At 41.9% G+C, this 21,793-nt stretch overlaps 1 protein-coding gene across 3 annotated transcripts in view; it reads right to left on the reverse strand.

The window, feature by feature from the left end:
* ctnnbip1 (catenin, beta interacting protein 1) overlaps positions 1–21,793 on the reverse strand; it is a 107,446-nt gene that overhangs the window by 57,376 nt on the left and 28,277 nt on the right. For all 3 annotated transcript variants that reach the window (XM_080215132.1, XM_080215131.1, XM_080215133.1), the window contains one exon: positions 10,177–10,300. In XM_080215132.1, the coding sequence (XP_080071258.1) occupies positions 10,177–10,272 (96 nt within the window). In that variant the 5' untranslated portion in view covers positions 10,273–10,300. The remainder of the gene's footprint in view (positions 1–10,176; positions 10,301–21,793) is intronic.

Raw genomic sequence — 21,793 nt, forward strand, 5'->3', positions numbered from 1 at the left:
AAATAGGAGCAGGAGTAGGCCATCTAGCCCTTCGAGCCTGCCCCGCCATTCAATAAGATCATGGCTGATCTGTCGCTGCTCAGTTCCACTTTCCCGCTTTCTCCCCATAACCCTTAATCCCCTCTCTTATCAAAAACCCATCAACCCGCGTCTTAAAAATATTTAGCGAGGCAGCCTCCACCACTTCAACGGGCAGAGAATTCCAGAGATTCACCACCCTTTGAGTGAAGAAGTTCCTCCTCAACTCCGTTCTAAACCGCCCCCCTTTATCCTGAGGCTGTGCCCCCTAGTCCTACTGTCTTTTTTGAGCGGGAAGAGTCTCTCCACCTCTATCCTGTCCATCCCATTCGTCATCTTATACGTCTCAATGAGATCTCCCCTCATTCTTCTAAACTCTAACGAGTACAAGCCCAGTTTATTCAGCCTCTCCTCATAGCTCAACCCCCTCAACTCTGGTATCAGCCTAGTAAACCTCCTCTGCACTCCCTCCAAGGCCAAAATAAACTATAATTCCTGAAGACTGCTGGATAACCACAGAGTGATAGCAGTCCTCCCAGATAGATGGCCGACCTCCACTCAAGTGTACCCTCACAGAGCCCAAGAGTGAGGGCTCAACAAAGTGGGAATCAAAGCTGCAGCAACATAACACTCTCCAGGTTCGATTACAAGAGAGTACGGTTAATGGAAGATAATGTTGACATTATATGTCATTGCCTCAGGAACAACTCGAGTGTTGCCATGTCAATGGCTGAAGCACTGAATTATGTTGCTCCTGTGCGCAGGTTTTGTGTTTATGTAAAAATACCTGCAGTTAACTTCTGTAAATGCACCAATTGATTTATATACCATGTTCTTGTCAACGCAACTCATCTTTTCAGATGCTTAAAAGGTTGACTACCAGAATGAGTACACAATTCACTGCTTTTGCTCTTTTAAGAACTACAAGGTAAATACACTGGAACTTCTCTGACAATTACAGACTCGTCTTCTTACTTGATGCAGTTAAATGGCTGATTTCAAAAACAGAGATTGCTAAATAAGAAAATATTGGCAGGCAAAAAAAGTTCATCTCCCCTAATCTGCTGGAAACTCACTTATTGTCATCCCAACAATACATTAGGTTTATAAAGAATAGGCCACTAAAGCGATGTTTCTTTAAATGCAACAGGGCTGACGATCTGCGGCTAATGAATGCAGATTTCTAAGATCATTTTCATTCCAGAATCCAACTATGACTTTTTTTCCCCCACACAAATGATTTAATTCCTGAGCCTCTGCTCAAGGTTTCAGACAGTATCACACAACCAAGGCTCTGAACTGACAAACATGTATTAGTGCCGTCTCTATGCGCAATCAGAAACAAAAGCCTCAAGTTAAATAATCCTCCGTCTGGGCTGTTGCATGAAGAGTAGCCACTTTGATGAGCAACCAGAAGGTGCATATGGGACCACACTCCAACTCGGAGTCATGGCCCTCAGAAAATTAAGAGATAATGAGGGGAAAAAAAGTAAAGGGAAAGAAGTAATTATGTTTAGTTCAAGGACGGGGAGGGGGTCATCTTCTCAAAATTAATATTTAATTCAGTAAAGATCGGAAGCCGCCTGCTATTCACTGGGAGGCAGTAATAATGCTCTTTGCCATTCCTCGACTGCAAGTTTCAGCCCTTGTCACAATGCACTTTGCTCCACTACTGGTGGTACACAGCTTCTCTCACTGATCGAGAAGTTCCTGGCCAAGCTAACAGAGTCATGCTCACTGAGCACGGTCACGAGTTGCAAGTGTCATTTATAGTCATTTTGCAAATTTTGAACAACTGCATTTTCACTGGAAGCAGGCTATAGTCATAATAAGTACTTTTGGAACAGAAATACCCTCTCCAAACAACAGACCATCTTGACTTGGAACTATATCACAGCTTCTTCACTGCTGTTGAGTTATAAACCTGGAAATCCCTTTCAAACAGCACTGTGGGTATACCAACATGGTTGGAGTGGCGTAGCAGTTTAAGAAGTTGGCTTAACACCACCTTCTCAAGGGCAATTAGGGATGGGCAATAAATGCAAATGCTGGAAGTCAGTTTTCTAATTTAGTTGCACTCAGCATACCAAGTACCATCTGTGTGGAATCTTCGCTGAAACTCTGTATGATTGAGCTTTGCTGTTATCACTTTATTATGCAAAGTGGGAGCTCATGGTATAGGGGGCTAATATACTAGCATGGACAGAGGATTGGTTAGCTAACAGGAAAAGGAGAGTAAGGGACAAAGGGTCATCATTTGGCTTTTAAGGAACGTCTTGACAAATACATGAATAGGATGGGAATAGAGGAATATGGTCCCCGGAAGTGTAGGGCGTTTTAGTGCAGTCAGACAGCATGGTTGGTGCAGGCGTGGAGGGCCAAAGGGCCTGTTCCTGTGCTGTAATTTTCTTTGTTCTTTCTTCTTTGTTCTAGACTCAAAACATTGGCTCTATTCTCTCTCTGTCAGACCCTATGAGATTTTCCAGCATTTCCCGTTTTTGTTTCAGATTTCAAAATCCGCAGTATTTTGCTTTTATTATAGTAAGCATTAATGGGTAATTTTCAGGTTGGCAAGATGTGATGACTGGAGTGTTATAGGGATCAGTGCAAAGGCCTCAGCTATTTACAATTTACATCATCAAACGAACACATGGTTGTGAGATTTGCTGCTCACACAAAGCACGTAAAAAAATTGTTTTCAGGAGAGATACAGGTTAAGTGATTGAGCAAAAAAATTAGCAAATAGATTGTAAAGTGGGGAAAGGTGAACTTGTCCACTCTGGCAAGAAAAATAGAAAGGCAGCAAATTATTTAAATGACGTGAAGTTGCAGAACTATTGAGATATTGAGGGATCTGCATGTCCAGGTGCACGATTCACAAGACGTTAGTGTGCAGGCACAGCAAGTGATTAACAGGGCTAATGCAATGCTGTTGCTTATTGCTAGAAGAATGGAATATTAAAGTAGGGATGCTCTGCTGCAGTTGTATAGCTGGTGAGATCACACCTGAAGTACTGCGCTCAGCTTTGGTCTCTTTATTTAAGAAAGCATATAAATAGAGGTTCAACTGACTGATACCTGGGATCGTAGGATGGAATGACAGGGGGTGTGGAGGGATTATCTGACAAGGAAAGGTTGAACAGGGTTGGATCTGTATCCACTGGAATTCAGAAAAATAAAAAGTGATCCTATTGAAAGATATAAAACCCTGTGGGTTTTGACAGGTGGATGCTCAAAGCCTCCCTCTATGGAACAGACTACGACTAGGGAGCACAATTTAAAATAAAGGATCCCCCATTTAAGACTGATTTGAAGAGAATTCCTTTCTCTCTTCCCAGAGGCAGGGTCATTGAATATTTTTAAGACAGAGGTAAGGTAAGATTCTTGACTAACAATGGAGTCAAAGGTTATTGGGAGTAGGTGGGAATATGGAATTGAGGCCATGGTCTTATAAAGTTTATTTATTAATGTCACCTGTTTGGTTACACGAAGGGCGAATTTAGCATGGCCAATGCATCTAACTAGCACATTTTTTGGACTGTGAAAAGAAACCGGAGCACCTGCAGGAAACCCACGCAGGTACGGGGAGAATGTGCAGATTCTGCACAGTGACCCAGGCCAGGAATTGAACCTGGGTCCCTGCTGCTGTCAGGCAGCAGTGCGAACCACTGTGCCATTCCATATTGCTACTGAATGGTGCAGCAGAGTGTGAGAGGCTGAATGGCCTATCATTACTCCTATCTCATACATTTGGATTTTTTTTATTTCCCAATTTTCAGCCCAAAAGCATGGAGGAAACTGCTGAAATGGATGGGGTCCTGGTGCTGTAAATATTAGTAAGAAGTCTCACAACACTAGGTTAAAATCCAACAGGTTTATTTGGTAGTTAACGCTGCTAGCTTTCGGAACACTGTTCCTTCATCAGGTGAGTGTAGAGTTCTGATCACAAACAGGGCATATAAAGGCACACACAGTTTACAGAACACTGATTAGAATGTGAGTCTTTACTGCTATGTCATGATTAATTTTTCAAATCAGGCATCTTCCACTTGCCACTGGAGAAAGATCAGTCTTAGGTGTTGGAGAGCCTTATCCCATGTGTGGGAAATACCGAGAATAAATAACATAATCTAAATCAGTTCTAAATCGGGTAAATTGGAAATTCAGAAGTAGCACGGATAGTCTGTCAGAAACCGCTGAGTGCAGAATTCATTCCACAAGTGAGAGATACATGATAACTAAAGAACGTTGCGGCTGTGAACTAGTTGTAGCCACCTCTCATGAGTGTAATAAATTCCACAATTATTGGTTTACCATTAAAGATCAAGATTGCTACACAAAAATAATGTTTTGCTGTATTACTATAACTAACGTATTTTACTCTGGGGTATCATAAACCTGGAAGGGCTTTAATATCTTTCAAGTTTCTTCATGAGTGACTATTACTTATCTACATCTCAAAAAGCACACAAAGGAGAGATTAAAGCCATTTTTTTGGGCTCTCTCATAACTTTTGTATCTATTTTACGGAGGAGGACGTGAATAATTTGCCGGGTGTTAGTGATGGAAAGATGGTAGGAGTGGAGGGCCTGAATGACATTAATGTTACTAGAGAGGCGGTGCTCGACAGACTGGAGGGACTGATTGTGGACAAGTCCCCAGGACTGGATGGAATGCATCCGAGGGTTCTGAAAGAAATGGCGGAGGTGATAGTGGATGCCTTGGTGATTATTTTCCAAATGTCGCTGGATTCCGGGAAGTGCCAGAAGATTGGAAAACGGCTAATGTTACGCCGTTGTTTAAGAAGGGTGGCAGGCAAAAGGCGGGGAATTATAGGCCGGTTAGTTTAACGTCTGTTGTAGGAAAAATGTTAGAATCCGTGATCAAGGAGAAAATAACGAGGCATCTTGAGGAGAACTGTTCGGTAGAGCAGACGCAGCACGGTTTCGTTAAGGGGAAGTTGTGTCTGACGAATTTATTGGAGTTCTATGAGGATGTGTCTGGGGCGGTGGATAGAGGAGAGCCGGTGGATGTGGTCTTTCTGGATTTTTAGAAGGCGTTTGACAAGGTGCCTCACAAGAGGTTATTGCAGAAGGTCAGGGGGCATGGAGTTGGGGGTAGGGTGTTAGCGTGGATAGAGGATTGGCTGTCAAATAGGAGGCAGAGTGTGGGGATCAATGGGTGCTATTCGGATTGGTGGTTGGTGACTAGTGGAGTGCCCCAGGGGTCGGTGCTGGGGCCTCAGCTATTCACCATGTATATAGATAATCTGGAGGAGGGAACCGAGTGTATGGTGTCGAAATTTGCTGATGACACCAAGATTGGTGGAACGGCAAATTGTGCGGAGAGTGTGGAGAGTCTGCAGAAGGATCTAGATAGGCTGGGCGAATGGGCCAGGAACTGGCAAATGGAATTTAATGTTGGCAAATGTGAGGTTGTCCACTTTGGTAGGAATAATGGTAGGACGGACTATTACTTACGTGGCGAAAAACTGCAGCATGTCACAGTGCAGAGGGACCTTGGGGTCCTTGTGCATGAGTCACAAAAACCCAGCTTGCAGGTGCAGCAGGTGGTCAGGAAGGCAAATGGGATGCTGGCCTTCATAGCGAGGGGGATTGAATATAAAAGTAGGGAGGTCTTGCTGCAGCTGTATAGGGCACTGGTGAGGCCGCAGCTGGAGCACTGTGTGCAGTTTTGGTCGCCGCACTTACGCAAGGATATTTTGGCCTTGGAGGGAGTGCAGAGGAGGTTTACAAGGCTGATTCCGGAGTTGAGGGGGTTGAACTATGAGGAGAGGCTGAATAAACTAGGCTTGTACTCGTCAGAGTTTAGAAGAATGAGGGGAGATCTCATTGAGACGTATAAGATGTTGAATGGGATGGATAGGATAGGAGAGGCTCTTCCCACTCAGAAAGGACAGTAGGACTAGAGGGCACAGCCTCAGGATAAAGGGGGGGCGGCTTAGAGCGGAGTTGAGGAGGAACTTCTTCACTCAAAGGGTGGTGAATCTCTGGAATTCTCTGCCCGTTGAAGTGGTGGAGGCTGCCTCGCTCAATATACTTAAGACGCGGGTTGATAGGTTTTTGATAGGCAAGGGGATTAAGGGTTATGGGGAGAGGGCGGGAATGTGGAACTGAGCCACGACATATCAGCCATGATCTTATTGAATGGCGGGGCAGGCTTGAGGGGCTAGATGGCCTACTCCTGCTCATATTTCTTGTGTTCTTATGTTTAATTTCACTTCACAGAGCTGGCTTAAAGTCTTAGTTCCCTGGGTTTTGTACACTAACCAAGAATTAGGATGAACAAGATTCTATGGTCCTAGGAGTTCTGCTGCTAGCCATTGGTGACTCTGACTTAAAATTTCGGATTTAAATGTCTTCCCCAATTGCCAGTTCTTAACCATTTATATCTGCAGAATCAGGAAGCCTGAGAGAGATAACAATATATTTCTAGACCATAAACTGAGACGACACCGAACATAAAGCCAGACCTCACCTCGTTTATCTGAACAGAATAATGGAAAACAAAATGTTAAATGTACAGGGCTATGGGGACTCAGAAGGGAATTGGGATTAACCAGATAGTTTCGAAATGATCAGACTGCCTTTCCAAGATCTAGTGCTGGATGAGCAGAAAATTTCTCTAATCAAATAGTGGGAGGGCTGAAGCCGTTATTTTTGATCCCCACTCCAAGCTCCGTTCCCTTGTCTCCACACGCCACCCCTTTTCCTTGGCTTCACACATCATCCCTTTCCCTGGCAACAGTTGAGGTTAAGCAGCCTATTCGCAACCTCGGTGTCACATCTGAACCTGAAATGAGCTTCCAACTTCACACTTCTGTCCTCACTAACACTGCTTATTTCCATCTCCGGAACATCGCTCAACTTGGTTTGTCTTAGCACACCAGCTGCTGAAACTCTCATCCATGTCTTTGTTACCTCTAGACTCTACAATTCCAATGCATTCCTGACTGGTCTTCCACATTCTACCCTCCATTGAATTAAATCATTGAAAACTTTGCTTCCTGTGTCATAACTCTTTGCAAGGCAGCACAGTGGTTATTAGCACTACTGCCTTACCGTGCCAGGGACCTGGATTTGATTCCGGCCTCGGGTGGCTGTATGAGGTTTGCATGTTCATCCTGTGTCTGCATGGGTTTCCTTCCATGCTCCAAAGATGTGCAGATTAGGTTGACTGGCCATGCTAAATTGCTCCTTAGTGTCAGAAGAATTAGCAGGGTAAATACATGGGGGGATAGGGTCTGGGAGGGGTTGATGTTGTTGTAGGCTTGATGGGCCAAATAGCCTCCTTGTATACTATAGGGATTCTATGATTATTTTTGAAGTCCTCTTCTCCTGTCAGCCCTGTGCTCACTGACCAACGCTGACTCTGTAATTATGGGCAACTTTAATCTATATATATATTTGTCACAATATAATAGGAGGAATTTTTGGAGTACATACAGAATGATTTTCTGTGGCAATATGTTGAGGAATCAAAAGGAGTTGGACTGGCTGTTGTGTAATGAGAAAGGATTAGTTGGCAATCTGGTTCTGAGAGAACCCTTGGAGACGAGTAACCATAATATGTTAGAGTTCTTTGTCAAGGTGGATAGTGATGCAGCCGATTCTGAGGCCAGCGTCCTGAATCTCAATAAAGGGAACTATGATGGCATGAGGCATGAAGAGGCCATGATGGAATGGGAAACATTAGTGAAAGGAAATACAGTGGACAGACAACAGCAGGCATTTAAAGAACTAATAGGTGAACTTCAGAAATTCCTTAATCCCATTTGCCGCAGGAGTGGTAAGGGAATTGTGGCCAAACCATAGCTTATAGGGGAAATTAGAAGTAGTATCAGATTCAAGGAAGAAGCATACCAAATTGGCAAGAAAAATCATAAGGCCTGAGGATTGGGAGCAGTTTAAAGTTCAGCAAAGGAGGACCAAGGGATTGATTAAGAAGGGAAAAATAGAGTATGAAAGTAGGCTAGCAGGGAACATAAAAACTGACTGTAAAAGTTTCTATAGATAAGTAAAGAGAAAAAGATTGATAAAAACGAATGTAGGCCCCGAACCGTCAGAAACAGGAGAATTCATAACAGGGAATAAAGAAATAGCTGAGGAATTAAATTTATACTTTGCTTCAGTCTTCACAAAGGAAGACATGAATAATGTAGCAGAAATGCTGAGAGAAACATGTTTTAGTGAGGAGCTGAAAGAAATCAGCATTAGTAGAGAAATGGTTTTGGAGAAATGGATGGGATTGAAGGTGGATAAATCTCCGGGTCCTGATAATCTTCATCCTAAAGTACTTAAGGAAGTGGCCCTGGAAATTGTGGATCCATTGGTGGTTATTTTCCAAAATTCTTTGGAATCTGGAATATTTCCTACAGATTGGAGGGTAGCTAATGTAAGCCCGTTATTCAAAAAGAGAGGCGGAGAGAAAACAGGGAACCACAGACCAGACAGCCTAACGTCAGTACTGGAGAAATTGCTCCAGTATTATCAAGGATTTCATAACTCGGCATTTGGAAGAAAGCGAAATAATCAAATAAGTCAGCATGGATTTACAAAAGGGAAATCATGCTTGACGAATCTATTGGAATCCTTTGAAGATGTAACTGGTAGAGTTGACCAAGGAGAACCGGTGGATGTGGTTTATTTAGGCTTTCAAAAGGTTTTTGGCAAGGTCTCACATAACAGAATACTATGTAAAGTTAAAGCACATGGGATTGCAGGTAATGTCTTGAGATGGATAGAAAGCTGGTTAGCAGATAGAAAGCAAAGAGTTGGCATAAATGTGTCTTTTTCTGATTGGCAGTCAGTGACTAGTGGAGTTCTGCGGGGATCTGTGCTAGGAGCCCAACTGTTCACATTATATATTAATGATCTGGAAGAGGGACCTGAATATATTATCCCTAAATTTGCAGATTATACAAAGTTGGGTAGGAAAGTGAGCTGTGAGGAGGATGCAGACATGCTTCAATGTGATCTAGACAGGCCGAGTATGGATAATGTGGACAAATGTGAGGTTATCCATTTTGGTAGCAATAATAGGAAAAAGATAATTACTTGAATGGGTGTAAATTGAAAGAAGTGGATATTCAATGAGACCTTAGTATCCTCATGCATCAGTCGTTGAAAGTAAATGCGCAGGTACATCAGGCATTGAAAGTAAATGCGCAGGTACATCAGGCAGTAAAGAAGACAAACGGTATATTAGCCTTCATAATGAGAGGATTTGAGTATAGGATAGGGATGTTTTGCTAGCATTATATAGGGCGTTGCTGAGGCCACATCTGGAGTATTGTGTACAGTTTTGGTGTCCTTATCTGAGGAAGAATGTCCTTGCTATACAGACAATATAGCGAAGCTTTACCAGGCTGATTCCTGGAATGGCAGGTCTGTCATATGAAGACAGACTAAGTCGGTTACGATTGTATTCACTGGAGTTTCGAAGAATGAGATGGGATTTCATAGAAACTTATAAAATTCTAACAGGGTTAGATAGGGTAGATTCAGAAAGAATGTTCCCAATGGTGGGGGAATCCAGACATGGGGGTCATAGTTTGAAGATAAGGGGCAAACCTTTTGAACTAAGGTGAGGAGAAATTTCTTCACCCAGAGGGTGGTTAATGTGTGGAATTCACTATCATAGAAAGTAGTTGAGGCCCAAACATTGTCTGATTTCAAGAAGAAATTAGATATAGCTCTTGGGACTAAAGGGGTCATGGGATGGGGGAAGGGGGATCAGGATATTGAACCTGATGATCGGCCATGATTAAAATGAATGGCCGAGCAGGCTCGAGGGGCCGAATGGCACACTCCTGCTTCTAGTTTTTATGGTTCCTGGTCGAGCTATGCCTAAATTTTAAAATTCTCGAACTTGTTTTCAAATTTCTCCCTTGCATTCCCTTAGAGCATTTTTCAAAACCTACCTCTTTGGCCAACCTTTAGCTTTCTGTTTAAATGGCCTAGGTGTCATATTTTATTTTATAATGCTCCTGTGAAGTGCCTTGGGGCGGTTTTATTATATTTATATAGTTCCTTTAATCTAAGTTGTTGTTGATAGCTCTATCAAAGAGCCAGCACAGGCCTGAACGGTTGAATAGTCTCCACTGTGCTAGATTTGCATGTCAGGTTCATCACTCACGTTTGATCCCATCTTCCTCAGCATCAGCAGCACTCGCACCTTCTGCTGGATGTACATCTCCTCGGGAGTCTTCCCGTGGGCACCTTCACGGTTCATCTGCTCAGCTCCAGTCACTCTGTTATCACTTAAAGATAAGAGAAAGCAGGTTTCTCTTTAAATACAATATTTTTATTTTTCAGGATAACTTCCTTTCATCAATAATCAAAGCAACATTTATAATTGAGAACTGTTCAACTGCAGAAAACATGGGAGTACATCTTTATATAGAAAATCAAAGCATTCTGACAGTAGATCAATAAACACCCTGTACGAGGCTGTAGAGTCAATCTCTCAAATTTCCTCACACAGCAATCATATTTTGGGCCTCAAATTTTGAGCTGGGTGGGCAGTGCCCACTCCTTCAAGTCAGAATGGCTCAGAGACTAGAGTACAAAATCTAGGTTGACACTCCAGTGCACACTGAGGGAATGCTCCACTATCAGAGGTGCAGTTGAACCAAAGCCCAGTCCTCCCTCTAGGGTGCAAACAATCCCACTGTGCTTTTACAAGAGGAGTTCTCCAATATTTATCCTCCAATCAACATTGCTGGATCAGATTACCTGGTTATGATCACATTGCAATTTGATTTGCTTTATTATTGTCACATGTATTGGTATACAATGAAAAGTATTATTTCTTTTGCACTATATAGACAAAAGCATACCATTCATAGAGTACATGGGGTGAAGAAAAGGATAGGGTGCAGAATATAGTGTTACAATCATAGCTAAGGTGTAGGGACCTTGCACAAACTGGCTTCCATGTTTCCCACAGTACAGCAGTGACTATACTTCAAAAATTACTTCATTAGCTATGATGGGCTTTTGGAATATTCTGACATCATGAGAAGCACTAGATAAATGCAAGTCAGTCTTTCCTTTTTTAAACTCTGGATTAAACAGTCTATTCAGTAAAAGTAAAAACCTACATGAGAGCAATAGATTGTCATGTTGAATTAGCCAAGGACTTAACAATCACATCCTGTTACTGCAGAATAGCAATCAAAGCAAACAGAGTGCTGAACTATAATCAGTCAGTGGGGGTATAAATGAGAGGATGCCATGCTGGAACTGCACAATGTTCTATTTAGACAATACCTCGAACGCTGCATCTAGGTTTTGATCACTGAGACATAAGGAAGTAGTCAAACCCCAGAATTCTTGCTGAGGGGAGCCATGAGATTAGTCTCTCAGTCCCCACCAGAGTGTGGTGACTAGGGGATTTTCACAGTAACTTCATTGCAGTGTTAATGTAAGCCTACTTGTGACACTAATAAATAAACTTAAACTGAGCTACAGACTCCATCCCTCTCCCTGGCAAAAGTCCGAGGTTAAGCAACCTGTTTGCAACCTTGCTGTCACATTCGATCCCGAGATGAGGTTCCAATCTCCTATGTTGGCCATCACTAAGACTGCCTAAATCCTCCTCTAACATCGACTGACTTTGCCTGTCTTAGCTCACCTGTTATTGTCAAAGATACAATAAAAGTGGGATTAGACTTACTTGGCCACTAATATCTATGACGATGGTTAGTAAAGTCTAACCCAGGGACAAACTCAGGCTTTTGCACCGACCCATACGCATCCATCCTCCCCAATGTTGTCCAACTGTTCCTTCAATCAATCCAAGTATCTTGCTATCACTTTCCTACCGAACAGCCCATTCCAAGTATAGAGCACTTTTTTGCTTGAAAACCATCCCAATACCAGTCCGAAATTTACATTTTACCAGAGTGAACCTGCACACTCTCCTTGTATCATCTACACCAGTGGTATCTGGTAAGTAGTGAAAGTCAAAGACAGCCTGCTGTTCCGGACAAATTCAGTGGGTGAGTTGGGATTTACTGGGAAAAGGTGTCCACCTGATTGAATGCTATGCTGCAGATTAACAGGCAGAGGGGTATTTTGGGGTACTTTTCGGTACTTTAATTCTAATCAAAATTCAAATTCAATTCAAATTAAGTCTAATCACGCTCCCTACATGAGGGACAAACAAGATCCAAGCTGACAAGACAAGCCATTGCATCCCATTCTGGGCTCAATCAAACAAGATCCAAGCTGACAGGATGAGGCATTGCACCCCCTCCTGGGCTTGATCTGATGCTTCATCCCAGTCAAAAAGCTGAGGTGGCTTTGATAAATTGCATCAGTTAAAGCCTTGGTTAAACCTCATTGGCCTGATCCTTTGCTCTAGCCCAGCTTAGTTCAAACTCCTATCTGTGCTGATTGCTGATAACTTGTTGGGGCACCAACCAGGCACAACAATAACCCTGTGTATTCATGAGTGATGGAGAGGAAATTAATTAAGTGTTCTTACTCCAGACCACTATCCAGTGACCATTACTGGAAAACAGGATGTGTGGGCAGAATCAGGTGTACTGGCACTACAGTTAAATAGCCCAATAATATTTACTGTCCAGGGTCACATTAACTAAGCGTCAAATGGGACACTGGCTTACACAGAATCTAAGCAAGAGCTGATGCCTTGTGTGGCAGGGGGAGAATAATTCAAAATGTACACACAAGCTGACAGGCTTTCACTGCCCATGCCTATACTATTAGGGGTCTTGAACTTCTAATCCAGTGTTTGAAACCGCACCTAAAGTCAGGTCCCATAGGTGAAATGACAAGCGATACTACAGCCAACCCCCAGCTTTGTTTTGGAGCTTTTCAGAAGACTGTACGCAGTGGGAAAGAGGACGTGTAAGGACATGTTTCTGCTGCTGCCTGGGGTGTAATCCTCATTGCAAGATGCCTGCCAACTTACAAGCCTCAGCAAACTCATTCACTAGAACTGATGTTTATGTGTTTAAGTACCAGGCATCAGTCAATATCCCTCAGCCTCGAGACACTAAGCAGATTTGAATACCTCCTGTAATTACACTATTCTCAATGGACAGCTGACTTTCAGCAGATATGAGCAACATATAAAATTACTCACTTGGGAAAGGGAGGCTTCATTATTTTTAGAGCTTGCTACAAAACTTTTCAGCTGGTCAACGGGCTCCCCTTGACGACAGAAAGAGGTATATAATGTCCATAACACAAGGTTACAATAAATAAAAAATTAGACCACTTGCACGCACCATTGCAAGTGCATCAATTGACCTTTTTAAAAAAATAACTCAACTTCAACCATGTCTGACCTATTTCCCATGCTTCCCTCACCAGTTCGCCCCCACCAGCTGCCTCATCTTCACTTTCCACCCCACCAGCTCCCTTTTACAGAAGTATCATCCTCTGCCAAATCCAGCCACCACATATTCCCCTCACCTCTCCATCAGAATTCTAAAGAGGTTGTTCTCTTTGTGTCAGCCTGCTCCACTCCTCTATCACCTCCAACACTCCCCTGGCGTGTACCCATGTACTTGCAAGTCACACTGCCCCTTTCCATCCTCCCTTCTCATCATCCAAGACCTCAAATCCTCCTTTCAGATGAAGCAGTGTTTTACTACACTTCTCCAATTTATCTATTGTGTTCACTGTTCACAATGTGGTCATTTTCACTATGGGGAATGTTAGGGACTAGATTAGAAACTCCAAGGTATATTATGAAGTTAACCTAGAACCATTTTATTTTGGCATTAGTGCAAGCATAAGGTGTTTCATTCCAGGTGCGATTCTAATGACCCACTGGGAAGCTTTAATTAAAACAAACATTTATTTAACAACACAGTTAAAATATAACAAAAAGAATTAACATAACTTTCACCAATTGAAATACTTAAACGTGACAAAGTGTAATTCGTAACTGCTAGCTACCTTTTTAGTTTGAATTTAAGCAATATCCCCACAGACATAAATCTTGCTTCAGAATCAGTTAGCAAAAACACACAGACGTACAGGGGTGCTAGGCTTCCAGCCTTTAACGCTCTGGACAGAGATATAGAAAGACACCTGTCTGTCTTCTAATCCCCATACAGCAGCCTCTAGAGAAAGATCTAGTTTCAAACAGCAGAACCTCAGAGAAGGAGACCTATTTTTGGCAGGTTCCAAACTCTAATCTCTGGTGAGAGATAGACAGCTATTTCCCTCTAACAACTTAAAGCAGCAACGGAGCTTGTTTCTTTTGATAGCCTAACCCTACCCTGTCACATGATTTTTCATGTCATTCAACATAATCAAACCCCACTCTGAAAAAACCCAGAAAACACTAAAATAACCAAGCTGCATTAACCCAGATTAAAACAAACACACTAACATTAGAATCAATTATGCTTCTCCAGTATCAACATATCAGCTGCTGGTTATAGACAAAGCGGCCCCAGGTGAATAGAACTGACTTCTTTAAAAAATTCTGCACAAGGAACATGACAAAATATATTTCTTAAAGGCACAATATCGTCACTGGAGACTAAATTCAGGCTGGGTGATCGCTTTGTGCGACAGCTGCACTGAGTCCACAAGCATGACCCCAACCTTTTGATTGCTTGTTATTTCAATTCACCACCTTATTTCAGGCTCACATTTCTATTCTTGGCCTGCTGCAATGTTCCAGTGAAGTACAACGCAAGTTGGAGGAACAGTACCTCACTACAGATTAGCCTTTTATAGCCTTGTGGATTTAACATTAAATTGAGCAACTTCTGTCAACAGAGAACTCCATCCTCCATTTTGATTCCACACCCCAGTGCCAGTCTGTATTGTATTCTGACATAAAAAAGCAAATTACTGCGGATGCTGGAATCTGGAACCAAAAGAGAAAATGCTGGAAAATCTCAACAAGTCTGGCAGCATCTGTAAGGAGAGAAAAGAGCTGATGTTTTGAGTCCAGGTGACTCTTTGACATCTGGATTTGAAACATAAGCTCTTTTCTCTCCTTACAGATGCTGCCCAGATGTGCTGAGATTTTCCAGCATTTTCTCGTTTGATTTCTTATTCTGAACTTTTGCTTTCAGAGACTGCTGACTCCTTTTCCTGCTATCAACATATAACTGCTATTTTGATTTCACAGTGCTTCCATGAATATTTGTTCCATTATTAACATCTGCTTTAGTCTTTAATAATCAACACTCTCTGCCTTGCGTTCTGTATCTTTGCCATTTAATCTCTCCTGAGCTCCAACCAATCCTCGACCTTGTATTTTGCTCTCCTCTTTCAGCATAAAACCCACATTTCCACCTTCCTCCAGTTTTGATGCAAGAGTCATATTAGACTCAAAATGCTAACTCTGTTTCTCTCTCCACAGACGCTGCCAAACCTGAGCTTTTACGTTTTGATTTCAGATTTCCTGCTTCTTCAATAGTTTGCTTTGACACTGTCACAGCACATGGTGATTTGTAGGAACTCAGCGTATGCAAATTGGCTGCCACATTTCCTACATTCAAATAATTAATATACTTCAAAAGTACTTCATTGACTATAAAGTGCTCAAGGACAATCAGTAATTGTATAAGCAATATCTAAATGCAAACTCTTCTTTTTCTCCTTCATTATACATAATTGGCAGTAGATTCCCTCCCAGTCCTCTCTCTCCCCTGGTGACAGTAGTCATCACATCTAATTAATAAGAGCATAAGAACTAGGAGGCGGCCATTGGGCCCCTCGAGCCTGCTCCGCCATTCAATAAGATCACAGCTGATCTTTTCAGGGACTCGACTCCACTTACTCGCCCGCTCACCATAAGCCTTAATTCCTTTATTGTTCAAAAATTTATCTATCCTTGCCTTAAAAACATTCAATGAGGTAGCCTCAACTGCTTCACTGGGCATGGAATTCCACAAATTCACAACCCTTTGTGTGAAGAAGTTCCTCCTCAACTCAGTACTAAATCTGCTTCCCTTTATTTTGAGGCCATGCCCCCTATTTCACCTGCCAGGGGAAACAACTTCCCTTTTCTATTCCTTTCATAACCTTTTATGTTTCTATAAGATCTCCCCCTATTCTTCCGAATTCCAGTGAGTACAGTCCCAATCTATTCAGTCTCTCCTCATAAGCCAACCCTCTCAACTCCGGAATCAACCTAGCGAAGCTCCTCTGCATCCCCTCCATTGCCAGTATATCCTTTCTCAAGTAAGGAGACCAAAACTGTACACAGTACTCCAGGAGTTACTCTTCATTTGCAAGTTTGGCCAACGATTATCAGCAGGATATAGAGTCATACAGGTTTACAGCATGGAAATAGGCCCTTTGGCCCAACTTGTCCATGCTGCCCCTTTTTTAAAATCCCTAAGCTAGTCCCAATTGCTCGTGTTTGGCCTATATCCCTCTATATCCATCTTACCCTTGTAACTGTCAAAACGCTTTGTAAATGACAAAATTGTACTCACGTCTACTACTACCTCTGGCAACTTGTTCCAGACACTCATCACCCCGTGTGAAAAAATTGCCCCTCTGGACCCTTTTGTATCTCTTCCCTCTCACCTTAAACCTATGCCCTCTAGTTTTAGACTCCCCTACTTTGGGAAAAGATGTTGACTAGCTAGCTGATCTATGCCCTTCATCATTTTACAGACCTCTATAAGATCACCCCTAAGCCCTCTACGCTCCAGGGAAAAAAGTCCCAGTCTATCCTGCCTCTCCTTAAAACTCAAACCAGCAAGTCCTGGTAGCATCCTAGTAAATCTTTTCTGCATTCCTTCTAGTTTAATAATATTCTTTCTATAATAGGGTGACCAGAACTGTGCACAGTTGAAAGTGGGAAACTTCACAACTGAACCGGATACTGTCCTTACACGAAAAATACCCTCCATCATGGAGTTAGCAGAAGCAGGAGCACCCCTCGACTGAGTTCATTCTTCTTTTGATTTGATTTATTATTGTAACATGTATTAGTATACAGTGAAAAGTATTGTTTCGTGTGCGCTACATAGACAAAGCATACTGTTCATAGAGAAGGAAAGGAGAGGGTGCAGAATGTAGTGTTACAGTCATAGCAGGGTGTAGGAGAGCTTAAAAGCATAGAGCAAGAGTAAAAGATAGAATGAGAGGCTATGCTGGGGACAGCTCGCAAGCAACTACTATGCTTTGACGCCATCTTGAATTGAGTAGCCTAATTTCACTGCAGTATTGTAGCATCTGTACAATTGCCCCAGATAAGATCAGTGGACTCGGCGCATACCGAGGATTGAACCTACAACGTATGTAAATTCTCTATGACCTGTGAGAATGACATTGAATATACAGCACTGGAACAAGCCATTTGGTCATTTGGTTCATGCCAGTGATTATGCTACACTTGAGCTTCATCTCAAGCTTTACCTTTCTCTCTTGTACATTAATCTAGCTTCGCCTTAAACAGATCTTATGCACAGCCTCAAGAGTTCAGATACATCATTGTAATTTAATGATGTTGCTACTTCAGTGATGCAACAAGTATTGAAATAACTGCTCTTATTCAGATATGAAAATGTAATAAATAAGCACACCTTACTGCTCCTATACTGGAAAAAAGTCATTTTGGGACAAGGATTAAATTTGCATCATAGATGGCTGTAAAGAGCACAGGCTGACAGTATTACATTAAACTGCTTGACTTATTGTTCTCCTCTCTAAGCTCAGTCTGTGTGAACTTAAACAACTGTGCAAAGCTCCAACCACCTAAGTATTGAAAGATCAGTGAATTATTTTTATGTTACTGAGGACCTCTCTTACTCTCCCTTCTCCTTTAAGAAGATCCTTAAACCCTTTTTGATCAAGCTTTATGCGTGGGATCTGGATATCACTGACAAGACCAGCATTTATTAACCACTGCTAATTGCCCTTCAGCTGAGTGGTCAGCTAGGCCATTTCAGAGGGCGTGTAACCACATTGCTGAGAGTTTGGAGTCACATTTAGGTCAGACCGGGAAAGGACAGCAGACTTCCTTCCCTGAAGGATATTAGTGAACAAAATGTTTTTTTTAAAACAACATTCGACAATAGTTTCATGGTCATTATGAGACATTTAATTCCAGATTTTGCATGAATTCAAATTTCGCCATCAGCTGCGGTGGGATTCAAACTCAGATCCCCAAAGCATTGCCTTGCCTTGTCTGGACTGCTTGTCCAGTGACAATGCTACTACACCATCATCTCCCACTGCGCCACATCGCCCCTTGTATCTCTTAGATGGCAAAGTTTGCTTGGCAATACTTTTGTGAAATACCTTGGGATGTTTTAGGACATTGAAGGTGCTAGCTAAATGCAAGTTGTTGTCAGGAGGAGCCAATTCTCCTCCCAACTCATCATTGATACCCAAAAGGTGGCCCAGGATCTTCCTGGGAATTCAAAGAGATAGTCTTGGGCTGTTTGCAGATAGACTGTGGCCAGAGTAAAGTCCAAATTGTCTAAGGCTTAAGGTGGCTTCAAACCACTTCCCACAATTCAATCAAACCAAGTTTTAGGTTAGTTTCAAACCATTAGAATCTACTTCTGTAAATAACAGACAAAAAAACTTTGGCAACTTGTCTTTCTTTTCTGCAATATTTAAATTCAAATACTTAGAAAGTGTGAATAATCAGTTATTAGAATGAAGCAGCTTAAATAAAACGGAGCAGGAGGGTTTTTGTGCCTTAAAAGTTCAATTAATGGATAATAGTTTGAAGTGAATGATTTTAAACTAAGAGGTTTATTATACTTCTCACGGCAGGCATTGACACCAAACCTCCAATTCATTGACCTAGTATTGGGTCTTAAAACAAAGCAATGATAAGTTTGTCATTAAGATTTATTGTTTTCAAACTTGCATCAAGTTGCATACAGAATACACCAATTAATATTTTAGTGCCATAGTGCCTTCAGTACTACGTTTTTCACGTGCCTAAGGAGAAATCTTTTGTTTTCAATTTTCTTTCCTGGACTTATCAAACGCTTCTTATCTGATGATCTAAACCTGTGGTTTCTAGAAGTGACACAATGCTGTTGTGTTCTCTTGATGTACTCCTTCTGAAGATAGAGAAACTTATACAGTAATACATTGCTCATTCCAACGCATTTGTAGTATAGAACAGGTACTTCAACCTGGAGGTATGAAGATGTAATTCCATTAAGCAGTGTGAACCTTTTACAGACTTGATTAAATTTGTCTTTGTGCCACCTGCAAGTATTACATTTTACATAAAAGGCAGCATGTTTAAAAGGTTGGGGCTGTGACACAAAGGGAACAAGGTTATTGCAACTAACTGAGATATGATATCCAAAAGGACAACAAGCACTGTGACACACACTGTAGAAAGACCGCCCTCAGCAAGACAGCTGCTTACTAGTTTTAATCTTATGTAGCACATGTTTGTTATATAGCGATATGCAGAGAACTCTGGAGCTTACAGTATTTGGAAACTTGTATGCATTTCATATGGTTACAGCTTTGGATCTTTCCATGGGTCACAATGATTCATCTTTAAGATGGGAATATGCACTAAAGCAGTATTTTATTTTTTTTAAAGATGGAAGGGAAAAGGACAGCAATGCCTGATTGAGCTACTCATTTTAAATATCCAAAATCTCAGATCTTTTCCTACACTTCAATGTAGCACTGTCATGCTTACAATGCTGCCATTTCAGAAGAAAATAATTCCATTCCCTTTCAAATGCCAGTTATTGCTCCTGAGGAATCTATATCTGAGCTCAACAAGAACAAATTTACTCAGCACAAAAGAACGCTGTGGCAACCACACAATGATTTTATATCCAGCACTGCTTCTAACAGCTGAGAGGCACGGAGGATCAATTTAAACTCTGCTCAAAAACGAATATGCAGACAGGAGCTGAGTTCACTGGCAATCTATTGATTGCACAAACTCTCCTTTGCCCCAATCCTCCTCTTTTCACACCCATAAATCCTGCTTACCTGCATGGGTCCATGGTTTCCCTTCGCTGGAGCTGCTATGTACTCAACTGACAGGAATCTGTCACCCCTCCCCCCACCCCCCCCACCACACTGCTGCTGCCTACCCGCCACCCCCAGCCCTAGAGAACAGCTTAGCTGAGAACCAAGAGAAATCACTGCACATTTTTGGCTCGTGCAGGAGTATCAGCACCTCAGTGACGCAAGCAAAAAAACCCCCTCTATTCTAAGGAATACAACAGACCACAAGTCAGTGCAAAACTCCAATTTACATACTGATGGGTGGATGTATTACTACGAAATGCAAGAATACAAACCAAACACAGCGAATTAAGTGATAATGCTTCCAAGCAAATTATCGATTTTAGTTTCACAGGGCAGAAAGTTACTATATTTAATGCAGTGAAGCTGCTGTCAATTCTCAAAGCCGTGATAGCACTTGATAACAATGCCCTACATTAAGCGAAAAGCCTATAGTTAGTGGAGGGGCTACTAAAATTAACTATTCATGCAAATCACCTGGTTCAAAATAAGTTTTTTTTAAAATTCTATTTGCGGTCAAAGCCAGTATTTTTTTCACTTCCTATAAAAACAATGGGATACAGCAAAACAGAACAATAAATACAGACACTGCTTCATTATTCTGATTTTTCCTGCAGTAGGAAAGATGTCACAACATTCAGATTTTCCTATTGTACTTTTTAACATAAAGTACACTGGAAAGGGAAAGCGATTAACTCTCAAGAGGTTAGTTTTGCCACAGGTACTGGTCTGACACAAGAAGCACTGCCAGATGTGAATTGTTGTTTAGACGCATGATGGATGGGTGGATGGGTGGGGAACCATCACAAGCATTTCACAAGTTTGAAGCAGCAAAGGCGGGAAGAAATGAGTGAGGCATCAACAATAAAACCTGGGTGAAGGGAAATACATCCCCCTCTAAAACCCCACCTTGCACCCCCTCCCCCCAACACACCACAACATCCTTCCACCCCCACTAGTGGCTGCGTCTAAGACATGTAACTACACAGAGAGTGACACAGTGTTGGCGCGTTCGAATCACAGTACGTGGCTTCCATGGTCACTACCAGTCCAGGACAATGGAGCTCTGCACATTAGAGCTATATTTTAAAGAGAGACTGTCTGCTCTTGCTAACATGAAAATCCAGTTTAAATTTAGCTTAACACTTGGCTGTCGTTATCCCCACCTGCTGGAGGTGGTCTCATGCTTCTTGGCAAGAGATTTCTAAGGGTAAGGAGAAACACTCTACACAGCTGGCACTGGTGCAAGGATATTCAGCTCTGCATCAACACAAACTGGGTAATATAACTGCTTTGTAACATACTTTTGAGGAAAGCAAGATAAAACTCTGTGAGTTTACATATATGTTTAAAAAAAACACTTCCTGGTTTTTGTTCTGAGCTGCTCACGCTAGTACGAAAAGGAGTCTTGGCTCCAAATTGTGAAAGGATGTCTTACTCCATCATGACCTATTTATGGCAATGTGAAAGAAAAGGACGCTTTGTCTTCAATTACAAGGCATCTGTTCTCCAGCTAACACTCAATACACAGTCAGAACAGACTGAATATGGGTAACTGTGGCTGGAGTGGCAGCAGGGACGTTTAATGTGAATATAAAACCCATCTTTATACCAAGCCGCAGAGGAATTTAATTTTTAATTTACTTATATCTGGCGATTCTCAGATAAATTTACTATGATGTAAAATCTTAAGGCTGCAACTCAACCAGAGCTAGAATCATAGAACAGAAACCCTACAGTGCAGAAAGAGGCCATTTGGCCCATCGGGTCTG

The sequence above is a fragment of the Carcharhinus amblyrhynchos genome, chromosome 30 (assembly GCF_965287045.1).
Source record: "Carcharhinus amblyrhynchos chromosome 30, sCarAmb.v2.hapA, whole genome shotgun sequence".
Classification (NCBI taxonomy): domain Eukaryota; kingdom Metazoa; phylum Chordata; class Chondrichthyes; order Carcharhiniformes; family Carcharhinidae; genus Carcharhinus; species Carcharhinus amblyrhynchos.